This window comes from Acipenser ruthenus, chromosome 4, assembly GCF_902713425.1.
Source record: "Acipenser ruthenus chromosome 4, fAciRut3.2 maternal haplotype, whole genome shotgun sequence".
In the NCBI taxonomy this organism is placed as follows: domain Eukaryota; kingdom Metazoa; phylum Chordata; class Actinopteri; order Acipenseriformes; family Acipenseridae; genus Acipenser; species Acipenser ruthenus.
In genome coordinates, this window is record NC_081192.1 from 87,590,726 (window position 1) to 87,603,368 (window position 12,643).

The window sequence follows — 12,643 nt, forward strand, 5'->3', positions numbered from 1 at the left end:
CTTTTCCTATATTTTTTAGATCTGTATTAGTATTCCTAGATCTGTCCAAAAACATTTCACATGTACGAAAAAAAATCGGCATAAAGTTGCCAGTCATATAAAGATGTGGTATCTACAAAAGGGGCAAAGTTAGATACAAAAAAGGGTCAGACCTGTAAAGATGTAATAAAAGTGGAGAAGGTACTACTGTAAAAGTTCATATCCGACGTCTCTTACACAAACTGCACTTACAGAAAGTGTAATTACATGTAAGCAATAAACAGCCCTGCTGTGTGCATCAATTAACCACTTTCACTGGTTTGACTACAGTTGTGTCCCTTGGGAGATCCTTGAGTACTGTACTATATTTCCTGCCCCTCCACAACATTGTAAAGATTTGTAAATATATTATTAATGAATAGAGACGATTCCTGCCGCTCTCCTTCAGGGTCAAATTACTTGCCTCAGTTCCAGCCCAATATGGCCTCACGAGACAGGAGATACATGCAGGTTACTAGGAATATCCAGCAGGGGGCATTATTTCCCCATAACATTAATACAAATAAATCTGCCATTGCTAGTAAACATGCAATAGTGTTGCATTTAGAATTGCTAAAATAAATTCAATGGCAAATCCTTCTTTTTCAATGTGCTTTAAAATTCATCTTAATGGAACTGTGGAGGAACTGGGCAGGATGGGATGTCACCAGAACAGGAAGTATCACTTTAGCAGGCAGGCAGAGATCAGACAAAACCAAAATATATGCTTTAAGTGCTCTTACGCAAATGTATTTTTTCAGGCTGGCGAGAAGAACAGACAATAAAAAAAAGAACAATTTTGTAAATTAAACAAAAAAAACTCACCGGGCACAAATATCCAGCAATACGGGCAAGCCTCCTGGTTTCCCTTTCCAGAACTCGCTTTGGTAGCTTGTCTCAGTACCACACTGGAGCTTCTACTGAACAAGGATTTTCTTTCTTAACTGGTGCTTTTATGCCTGTGACAGTCCTAACACGTGTCAATCAGTCAACTGTGCTGACTGACACACCTGGCAGATCTGCCACAGACCTGACTATATGGGAAGCTGGTGGCTCCCTGTTAATTATCTGTGGATAAGTGTGCAGCGCCTCTCCAAACACCAGCACTGACCAATAGATAAAACAAAAAATGAAGGGTTTTTCCAAACAGCCTAACCCTCTACAAGAGAAAGTGAAAGGAATACTCCTCTAGCTTAGACAATTCTGTGTTTAAAAAGGGGTGGGGTCTACCAACACTGTCACAGGGACCATTAAGAGATGCTCCCTATCTGAAGCCTTGCATACTCTATATATTATATTACTTTAATAATAAAGTGTTCATAATGGTTCATTGTTTATATATATATATTAAACCTGCATGTCCCCATTGTTGATATAGGCATACATAAAGCATTCTTATAAAGAGCCGTCTCTCTTTTCTCATCTCATTGAGCTGTGTTAGAGCACCACTTGCAGGGGAAATTAATACCTCTACATCTCTTAATATAAAAAGCTATCTTTCACCCATCACAGGTCTATTATACAGTACACACCATCAGTATAACACACAGGTGCAAGTGATTCTCTGAACCGCCCCTTGGTACAATTTCAGTTCGGTTTGTCACAATTAGTTTGGACAATAGTTATTTCATTCCTTTCCTGTTTTTAAATCAGAACATTCTTATGAGGAGGAATCATACTAATTCCATAGGCTCCCTAGCAAGTGTGTTTTCTACCATTCTGTTGTTGTTTCTGCTTAGACGTACTAACTCTTCCAGCAACTATTCCAACCACTTCAAAAAGCTGCATTTCTTGAAGTGTTAAGCTACCTTCGCCATGTCCCGGAGATCAAGCTGGTTTTCCGAACATCACAGTGTATCCAGTTCATGCTCCCGTGTCCCTCCTGCAACAGTGCTGGTGCTCTGGTTGAAATGAGTGTTTGGTTTTTAATGGAATTGTATTCCTAGTATTTATAAACAAAAACATTGGTAAAGTTCTTTTGCACTCCTTTCAATGCTGCACTTCCCGTTGAAAGAAAGCAGCCGGCACAAGCAAGTTGCTTTTGGGATTTTCTGTCCTTTTAGAAGAAACAAAAAAAGACACACCAGTTCCAAAAGCTTAGGTTTTTTTTTTTTTTCTTCTTTTACACAATTGCTATTCCATTTCTCCAGAAAAAAAAAAGAAAAATATGTATTTTCTTCAAAAGGAACTTAATGCCAGAAGCTATCAGGGCTTAGGAAAGCCATATGAAAAATCTATCACTGCTTCTCCTGGGACTTGGCATGTTTTCAGTGTCGACTTAGTTCCTTCATGCAACCTTTCAGAAGTTGTAATGAAAACTCTAATTCACCTTTACCATAATGCGTGCGTGTTTCATATAGGAAAATGAGACTTATGAAATGATGACAATTAACATTAAATAAGGAATACTGGAATAATTCAGTTGTTAAAAATTATGTTATTTGACAGAAAGCCCCCAAAAATGACAGTACTCAATGGCTGGGTTTACATGCACGTGAAAGTCGACTCTACAGTCATGACTGTGTGACGTTGTCACGCGAATACATCATGAAACAGCAAAAGAACATCCTTTGGTCAGCGTGACTTTAAGGGCACGGTCAATTTCTTTCTCACTTTAAAAAATAGCTGTAAAAACCCATGTAAACCAGAGCAGGAATCATGCTGGTGTCTCTCACGAGATTTCAGCAGTGAAGATCCTGTTTTAACTGGCGGAATCTCATATTAATCTTCAGCAAAGCCATACCAAACCACACACACAAGAACGAACGCAAAAGACGCTGCAAATGCAAACCTTTCCTGATGAATGTTTCTATAAATGCATGTTGTTAAGCACAACTAACCAAACTTTTAGTCATATTATTATTATTACTAGTAGTATTAGTAGTTGTATTAGTAGTCGTATTTTCTGTCTATAATTCTTTTAAGAGGTCCCAGAAACAACAGCTCCACCTCTTCTTCCACCGCAAAGAAATGGAATGAATTATTAGCATCAATTGGCATATTGTGCAATAAGTAAAGGACATAGTTAACAAACAACATAAATGCATCGCTTTAAATAAAGACTTTTGTTTGAATGTTTATATTACAAGACATCCATTTTCATTATAATGTGTGCGTTAAGCGGATTCTGCGTCTGGCACTTCTACCGCAGCTGCAGACCAGCAGTCACTGGCTTCTCAGAGCAGAGGCAGGGTATAGGGACCGGCAGACGTGTACAGGAACATTAGGATGCTTAGCCTGGTACTCCACCTATAGAACTGCCAGTGCATGAAGCTGATCAGGAACCTTGTATGTATTTTTACATACCCCCCTGTTCTCAATCTTATATTCATATAGACCTAAGGATCATACCGTTTTTTATTGTATTGTAGTGTAACCCCACCCTGTGTTCCCACATTTTCCACATATTTAATTAAATGAAACTTTTAGATGTTACACATCTATTTTTTAAGTAGTAAAACTCATACTTAGTAGAAGTTCTATTTTATATACCTTTATGTGTGCGTGTTGGAAAGATATAGACACAAACAAGTAATTTGTGAGAATTCGTAATGTGCACGAGAACAAGTTAATTTTTTTTGTTTGTTATTTTTTTTTAAAAGCTTCATGGCAACGCATGAAGCTCTCCTCACAGTATTCAGAGTCGTTCTTTTCCTAATTACTAGGCAGACACAGGTTGGTACGGCCGACTTTTTTTCCTAAATCAGAACAGCATAGCAGTGCATTTCCTGAAAAGTACAGCAAAAACATTGCGAGGAAAACTGTCATGACTTGTCCATGTAAACACCGTCAATGAAACACAAAGGTCTGTTTTTGGTGACTTTGCATTGCCTCGCATTTAGTGCAGATTTACCATTCTAAACTAAATACTCCTGCACTGAAATTTTCTTTTGTTTCAAAACAGGGACATGGCCTATATCCTCATTGGATTTTGAATTTTTTTTTATTTGAGTTTTTTCTTTTTTATTGATCCAGTAAGTACTACAAAATGATCCCACACAGACAGAGAGACTGGAAAGCTGGACATCAAAATAACGTAAAAAAAATAAAATAAATCAATACATTATACAGACATAATAAATATTCTACAATGTATTTTCTGTTACACAAATAGACACCTGTTACCAAATTAAATTAGCTAGGCACCAAAACAAAACAAAAACACAGGCAATAACAGTCACATTGGGGTGGGGGTCCACAGCAGCAGGGAAACTCAAACATGCACTGCGGGACAAAAAAAAAAAAAACAAAAAAAACCCACAAATATAGGCCCCTACGCAGCCGTTTCACCCATTCCAGGTTTTAATGTGAGCTTGATTAGCCACAGTGCGTATGGTCCAAGCGAAAGTGTCTTGTTAAACTCTATCATAAATTCAGGAATGGATCAAACTGCTATGCAATGGGAGTCTAATTTCCATCCCTGCTCAGACTAGACAGATCTTGTGCTTCACATTTTGCACATGGAAAGGAATCTGAGTGTATGGGAGGGTGGCAAGAAAGAAGCCGTTACTCAAAAAGTACCATCTGAAAGCACGTCTGGAGTTTGCCAGAAAGCATGAGAGTGACCCAGCTGCGATGTGGGAAAAGGTTTTGTGGTCAGATGAGACCAAGATAGAGCTTTTTGGCCAAAACTCAAAGCACTATGTGTGGCGCAAACCTAACACATGCCTCAAGATACACCATCTCTACAGTGAAGTATGGTGGTGGCAGCATCATGCTGTGAGGATGCTTCTCATCAGCAGGGACTGGGCATCTTGTTAAAATTGAAGGAAGAATGGATGGAGCAAAATACAGGGAAATACTGCAAGAGAACCTGCTTCAGTCCGCTAAAAAACTGAAGCTTGGGAGGAAATTCACCTTTCAGCAGGACAATGATCCCAAGCACAAGGCCAAAGCAACATTGGAGTGGCTCAAGAACAAAAAGGTGAATGTCCTACAGTGGCCCAGGCAAAGTCCTGATCTCAATCCCAAATATGTGGCACTATTTGAAAATTGCAGTCCACAAGCGTCGTCCAACCAACCTGAACAACCTGGAGCAAATCTGCCAAGAAGAATGGGCCAAAATCACTCCGACACTTGGTGCAAAGCTGGTACATACTTACCCCAAAAGACTTAAAGCTGTTATTGCAGCGAAAGGGGGCTCTACCAAATATTAATGTGTGGGGGTTGAATACTTATGCAAGCAAGATATTTCAGTTTATTATTTTTCTTAAAAATATTTCCCAACATAAAACCAATGTCACCTTACAATAATTGATTTTGAGTTTCAGCGTTTTAAAATATCAAACAGAACGAAATTTCAATGTACCATTTGTAATTCAGTAATATGAGAGAATTGGTCAGGGGTCTGAATACTTTTGCAAGGCACTGTATATATAATCAGATCTAATCACAGAGTCAACAACTCTGTGATTAGATCACTCCCCCATTCCAGTCCAGGTTAGCTTATGTGGATATAAGGCAACAATTACTGGCCATGTGTAGCACAGTAACAAGAGCTCAAACAGAGCTCCAGACACAAAATCAGTATGAAGCTGAGCTAATAGGACAGGGAAAGAAGGGTAACCCTCAAAAACTACAAAAAAAAAAAAAGAGTCATCCTGAAGAAAGTGGAGACTGTTGTTTAAAATGTTCCCAAAGCTAAGACGTGTACTAATACTCTGAATTCCGCTGCTTCTTTTAGGTTAAATATATTTTCTTTTCCTTACATTATAGCGGTACTTGATATCAGCATAAAAGTTGATAGGTGGTGTTGTTTTACAACTATCCTCATGAGTGAAATAACCACAACACTCCATGAACATTCATACTTATATAACATGTATAATGTAAAGGGGGAAAAAACCACACTATTTAAAACCTATATTGGAGTATTCTGTTTAGAACATGGGAGTGTGTTTTATATAACAAGTAAAATGCAGTGAAAAAGTATATTTAAAACCTAAATTTAACAGATTAATAACTTAGATCAAGCTCCGCATCTGCTTAGCACCGCGGTGTAATTTGGAACAGTGCCATTCCCCAGGTCATTCTGTTGTTGGTTCAGTGAATTTAGGATAAATTCCAAAACAAGACAAAAATAAAATAAAAATAAAAATCACTCTGCAGCGCTAAATGCAAAAAAAATAATAATAATAATAATAATTAACTGTAGATGTCTCAACATTTGTTGTATTAAATACATTTAAAATGAACTAATTTGGCACCGTGGCACACAAATCAAGTACAAAACAGCAAGGGTCCATAGAAATATTAACATAACCTTTTCTTTAATGAGGAAACTTCATGTCAGCTAGTGTAATGATTCAGCTGCATCAGATATGTGGATGTCTCCAGTTATTTTCTTACACGTTCTTGATGAATTGGCGAAACTGAAGTGGTCATTATTCCTGCGTGTGTTCTAAAGAATAAAACCAATGCACTGGCAGTACTGCTTGTTCTCATCACATCTCTCCTATGTACACAATCTTCAGCACTATTTTATTACACAATAAATAAATACAAAAATCAATACTAATCATTACAAACCACCTACATGATTGACATTTGTGGGCTAAAACATTTTGAATAAGAGAAAGGAGCACATTGGGGTGCTTGACACAAGGATATAGATGGATACAGATTGACAAACAGATAACCTCAAACGGGTAATTGGTCACATGAAACATGAAAAGCAGGCTGTATCCAGTAACACTGAAACATCAGAAGAAAACAAGAATGTGTGAACTGGGCCACTTAAAGAATGTGATTCTACAAGCTGTAGACCAGGGTTAGAAACTCACTAGCCCTGCTGCACCTAGTCCTGGGTTTCCGTACTCCCCTCAATTAAGTCTATTATTGAAGTAATCAGGAATTTGTGCTATCAGGCCCCTTTTAAATTATTAGTTCCTCCCCCGTAGCTGCATGAACATCCATCCATCCATTATCTGTAACCGCATAATCCTATAGAGGGTCGCTGTGAGCCGGCGCCTAACCCGGCAGACACAAGGCGCAAGGCAGGACTACACCCTGGATGGGACGCCAGTCCATCGCAGGACAACTAAGGGGCAATTTAGAGAAGTCAATCCACCTAGCCAGCATGTCTTTACTGTGGGAGGAAACCAGAGTACCTGGAGAAAACCCATGTGAACACAGGGATAACATGCAAACTCCACACAGACAGACCCCTGAGGCCGGAATCAAACCCAGGACCCTGGAGATGTGAGAACAGAGAAGATTTAGCAGGGGTCGGATTGTTCAAACTCCTGGCACCTGGTCATATCAATACCTAAAACAAGGGGAGTTCTGAAACCCAGGAGTGCGAGCTTCTAACTTTTCAATCTTTTTACATTTAAAATGCTAAGGTTTAAGACAGACAAAGGTTAAGTCTTTTCACACAAAGCCCCCCTCCCTCCCCACCCCAAAAAATACAGTGCCTTGCGAAAGTATTCGGCCCCCTTGAACTTTGCGACCTTTTGCCACATTTCAGGCTTCAAACATAAAGATATGAAACTGTAATTTTTTGTGAAGAATCAACAACAAGTGGGACACAATCATGAAGTGGAACGAAATTTATTGGATATGTCAAACTTTTTTAACAAATAAAAAACTGAAAAATTGGGCGTGCAAAATTATTCAGCCCCTTTACTTTCAGTGCAGCAAACTCTCTCCAGAAGTTCAGTGAGGATCTCTGAATGATCCAATGTTGACCTAAATGACTAATGATGATAAATAGAATCCACCTGTGTGTAATCAAGTCTCCGTTTAAATGCACCTGCACTGTGATAGTCTCAGAGGTCCGTTTAAAGCGCAGATAGCATCATGAAGAACAAGGAACACACCAGGCAGGTCCGAGATACTGTTGTGGAGAAGTTTAAAGCCGGATTTGGATACAAAAAGATTTCCCAAGCTTTAAACATCCCAAGGAGCACTGTGCAAGCGATAATATTGAAATGGAAGGAGTATCAGACCACTGCAAATCTACCAAGACCTGGCCGTCCCTCTAAACTTTCAGCTCATACAAGGAGAAGACGGATCAGAGATGCAGCCAAGAGGCCCATGATCACTCTGGATGAACTGCAGAGATCTACAGCTGAGGTGGGAGACTCTGTCCATAGGACAACAATCAGTCGTATACTGCACAAATCTGGCCTTTATGGAAGAGTGGCAAGAAGAAAGCCATTTCTTAAAGATATCCATAAAAAGTGTCGTTTACAGTTTGCCACAAGCCACCTGGGAGACACACCAAACATGTGGAAGAAGGTGCTCTGGTCAGATGAAACCAAAATCGAACTTTTTGGCAACAATGCAAAACGTTATGTTTGGCGTAAAAGCAACACAGCTCATCACCCTGAACACACCATCCCCACTGTCAAACATGGTGGTGGCAGCATCATGGTTTGGGCCTGCTTTTCTTCAGCAGGGACAGGGAAGATGGTTAAAATTGATGGGAAGATGGATTGAGCCAAATACAGGACCATTCTGGAAGAAAACCTGATGGAGTCTGCAAAAGACCTGAGACTGGGACGGAGATTTGTCTTCCAACAAGACAATGATCCAAAACATAAAGCAAAATCTACAATGGAATGGTTCACAAATAAACATATCCAGGTGTTAGAATGGCCAAGTCAAAGTCCAGACCTGAATCCAATCGAGAATCTGTCGAAAGAACTGAAAACTGCTGTTCACAAATGCTCTCCATCCAACCTCACTGAGCTCGAGCTGTTTTGCAAGGAGGAATGGGCAAAAATTTCAGTCTCTCGATGTGCAAAACTGATAGAGACATACCCCAAGCGACTTACAGCTGTAATCGCAGCAAAAGGTGGCGCTACAAAGTATTAACTTAAGGGGGCTGAATAATTTTGCACGCCCAATTTTTCAGTTTTTTATTTGTTAAAAAAGTTTGAAATATCCAATAAATTTCGTTCCACTTCATGATTGTGTCCCACTTGTTGTTGATTCTTCACAAAAAATTAGTTTCATATCTTTATGTTTGAAGCCTGAAATGTGGCAAAAGGTCGCAAAGTTCAAGGGGGCCGAATACTTTCGCAAGGCACTGTACCTTATACAAAAAGGGAGTGATCTTTTTAAAGTCTGGAAATAGTGCAATATTAGTCCTTCTGAAAAGGTGAGTCATTGTGGAATGTTCCACTCATTGTTCCTCAATTACATTCCTATGTACCATATGGAAACTTTAGACTTAGTATTATTAATAATAAAAACTATTACAATAAAAATCAGTGCTCAGTTTACGTAAATATCCTGGGCTGATGAGCAAATCTGTGAAGCCTGTATAACAAGACAAATTAATAAGCAGAACTAAAATCACCACAGCACAACACTGTATCCAGCTTGCTAAACCAAACTGTAAAATCACTGGTACCATGTACCATTTCCATGTGCCACCTGTTTCCAGCTGAACTGGGGGAAACTCGAGTTGGATCAGTTTGCATGTTACTGCGTCACAACGTTTGATGTACCGTGGCCCCCAATCAACAGCTGCATTCAGGCCAATTGGAACAAAGTCATCGTGTATGTCAATCATGAAACACATTGTGAGCGAACAATGTTGTCCAGTGGTAATGCAATGGCTGCATAAGGGGAAAAAAAAAACAAAAAAAAAATCAGCCTGGAATCACAATGAGGTTCTGTCCCTCCTAACAGTCTTGGGGTTGGGGGGTAGCAGCATCCACTACCTCTGGTATGGTCTCTTCAGAAACTAAAAGGGTTTGAAGCACATGCCAGGTACTCGCATCAAAAAGATTCTGGCAATGTATCACCTTTTGTTGTAAAAAACAGATGGCAACACATTTGCCACAGACTCGATTTGCTTTAGAAAATATTTAAAAATGTACCAAGGTTTTTCCACAGTGCAGTTTGCTTTACTTTATTTAAAGTGGGATTAAAAATTAAAATGGTTAATGTTATAATTTGTATGAAACGATTCAGAATCCTGAAAATTCTTTTTTTATATTTTTGTTTAGTTTTTTTATGGTGCACAAGCCTGCATTTGAAATATTTTTGGTAACACACAACAACTCGGCAAAACGGCCCATTGTGTGGTACTGTAGTGCTGAATCCTCCTGAAAATACTATACTGCAGTCCACTGGGTCCTGCATATTCTCTTATCCATTGTCCTCCAGAAAGAGTTGCATCAATGGGACATCACAACTTTGCCTGAGTTTGATCATACAGTCTGTAAAACATACAGACAGATCTGCCCAGCAGGCAGACAGTGGTCACTTCTTTTGTATTCCAGGACAGAAGACCCCAGCTTCCAGTTAAAGGTTTGTTTTCTTACTACAAACACAATAGGATCCCCCACACATCCTCTGAAATGTCATCTTTAGAAACTTTCAGTAGTAACACTGTGCAGATTGCTGTGTTTTTACCATCAAAAAGCTTCTTGAGCTACATGTGAAGGTAGTCAGTCATTGCTATGGTTTTTTGCTTACTGTCACAGTTCGAGTTTATGATTCCTGATCATATTATTTGTTCAACGCTGATCTCTTTCCATGGCATAACCTGTTTTCTTCACCAGTCTGTCAGAATAGGCCAAAGTCACTATATATCCTGCAGATCTATGTCAGAGTGCGTCTCGAGTCACAGTACACTTCCAATTATAAACTGATGCAGCCCTTATCACCTAATTAAAGGTACTTTGATTCTTACCTTCCTCGTATCAGGAATGTTTATAAATTATGAGAATAAGTTAGTCAAACTTTAAGTTGCTCCAAACCAGAAAAAGTCTGAGTAGGTTGCTGTTTCAAATGACCAACACTCTATGGCGGTCGAGAAGACTTAAGTCTGGTCACTATAGTACACACAGGAGTCTACACTGAAATCAAACAGAGGTCCAGTACACAGCAATCAGCAATCAAATGCAGATTTGGTCACTACAATCCAATGTACAATATGATCTTTACTGAACAACGTCACAGTCCACAGTGAGTGCCTGCATGTTGCTGCAGCACTGTCTGTATTGTAGAGCTGGTCACTGCATTGACCACAGCAGGCTATTGCATATCAGCACAGCAGATCAGTTCTCAGGGTTAGAAATTCACACCAGCCCTGCTGCACCCAGTCTTGGGTTTCAGAACTCAACTCAATTTAAATGATCAGGAAGCAGGAGTTTGTGCAATCACATCCAAGCAATTATATAAATAATTAGCTCCCCCTCCCCACTCCACCCCAATAGCTGTGATAAGAATTGTGGTCAGTTTATGTTCAGCAGGGGGGTCTGATTGCTAGTCATTTCAAGAACATACCTAACATCTTGGAAATCCAGTACCGGGTGCAGCAGGGGTAGTGTGACTTTCTAACCCTGTCCATTCTCTATACGGCTCGCATGGCCACCCTTAGTACATGGCCTCAGTGTCTTTGAAAGGCAGGCTGAATGTGCTGCTGCTCCCCTTGCCCCCAGCAGTGATGTTCTTCTTGTTCCAGGTCAGCAGGGAGCCAGTGCTGCGGCTGGTGTTGCTCTGGCCCAGCCTACGCACATTCTCCTTGTCGCTGCTCATCAATCCACTCGAAGATAGCACCACTGACCTCCTGTCCGTCTGCTCACAGGGGCAGAAAGAGGGAGGCAGGGTTAGGCTCTGGTTTCCCATAGTAAAAGCATAGCAGTACAAACGCACACTGAAAAGCAGAGGTAAGCATCCTCTCTACCTTTCCTCCCCTCTCTCTCACCTACCTTCCTCTCCTCTCTTCTGTACTACCTTCCTCTCCTGCCTTCATTCCTCCCTCTCCTCTCCTTCCTCCCTTGTGTCTGGTCCTCTAGTTTCAGTCAGATAACCCCTCTGTGCATGTCACTGTTCTCACTCATTTCCACCCTCTGCCGCCGCTCTGAGGATGTGCTCCCTGTGCTCTTACTCACCTGGCTCTGCAGCTCTGGCAGGAGGATGGTGATCACACCGATGTCCACCCCCTCCTCAGCGACACTCTTCAGGAGCTGCACCACCTCTGCGTGCTTCCACCACTTACAGTCCTGTCCGTTCACAGAAGTGATGTAATCCCCCTTGCGCAGGCCCGCCTCCTGCAGCACCACCAGAGAGAGACAGTGTGTCAATCACATTCAGTGCACTTGTATCCTGCCACAGGGATGTGTGTGGGATATGCATTTTGGGTAACGCATAATCACACAAATAGACACATACTCGGGTACTCTGTTTTTCTGATAAAAGTACTTTTTTCGATTGGTAAATTATGTGCTGTTACCCTCTGACATGGGCTCACCTTCGGATCTGATACTAGATTGAACTGCTGCAATCTACACTATTGATCATTCTGTATTAACTGATCGCCTTAAAAATATGGTGGGATTGTCAGGTTGTGTCCTGTCTTGGTTTCAATTCTATCTCTCAAAACAGGCTTCAAATTTGTTAATTGAGAAGGAGACTTCTTTTTTGTCAAAGGTTACATGGGGGGTCCCACAGGGCTCGATTCTTGGCCCATTTCTGTTTTCTTTGTATATGCTACCTTTGGGCAACATTATTCGTAGACATGGAGTTAATTTTCATTGTTATGCCGACGACACCCAATTATATCTGTCTCTCAAACAGGGTGACACCTCTGCCCTTTGCAGCAAACTATCGTGAAAGGCACTATATAAAAATAAAGACTGATTGACAAATAGGCACATACTCG

The 12,643-nt window shown here is 40.4% G+C and overlaps 1 protein-coding gene across 2 annotated transcripts in view; it reads right to left on the reverse strand.

Annotated features, from left to right (window-relative positions):
- Positions 1–8,967: 8,967 nt before the first annotated feature.
- The window catches only part of rhpn1 (rhophilin, Rho GTPase binding protein 1), a 31,567-nt gene continuing 27,891 nt past the window's right edge, over positions 8,968–12,643 (reverse strand). For both annotated transcript variants that reach the window (XM_033998558.3, XM_059023033.1), the window contains 2 exons: positions 11,874–12,032; positions 8,968–11,556 (listed from right to left, as the gene is read on the reverse strand). In XM_033998558.3, the coding sequence (XP_033854449.3) occupies positions 11,356–11,556; positions 11,874–12,032 (360 nt within the window). In that variant the 3' untranslated portion in view covers positions 8,968–11,355. The remainder of the gene's footprint in view (positions 11,557–11,873; positions 12,033–12,643) is intronic.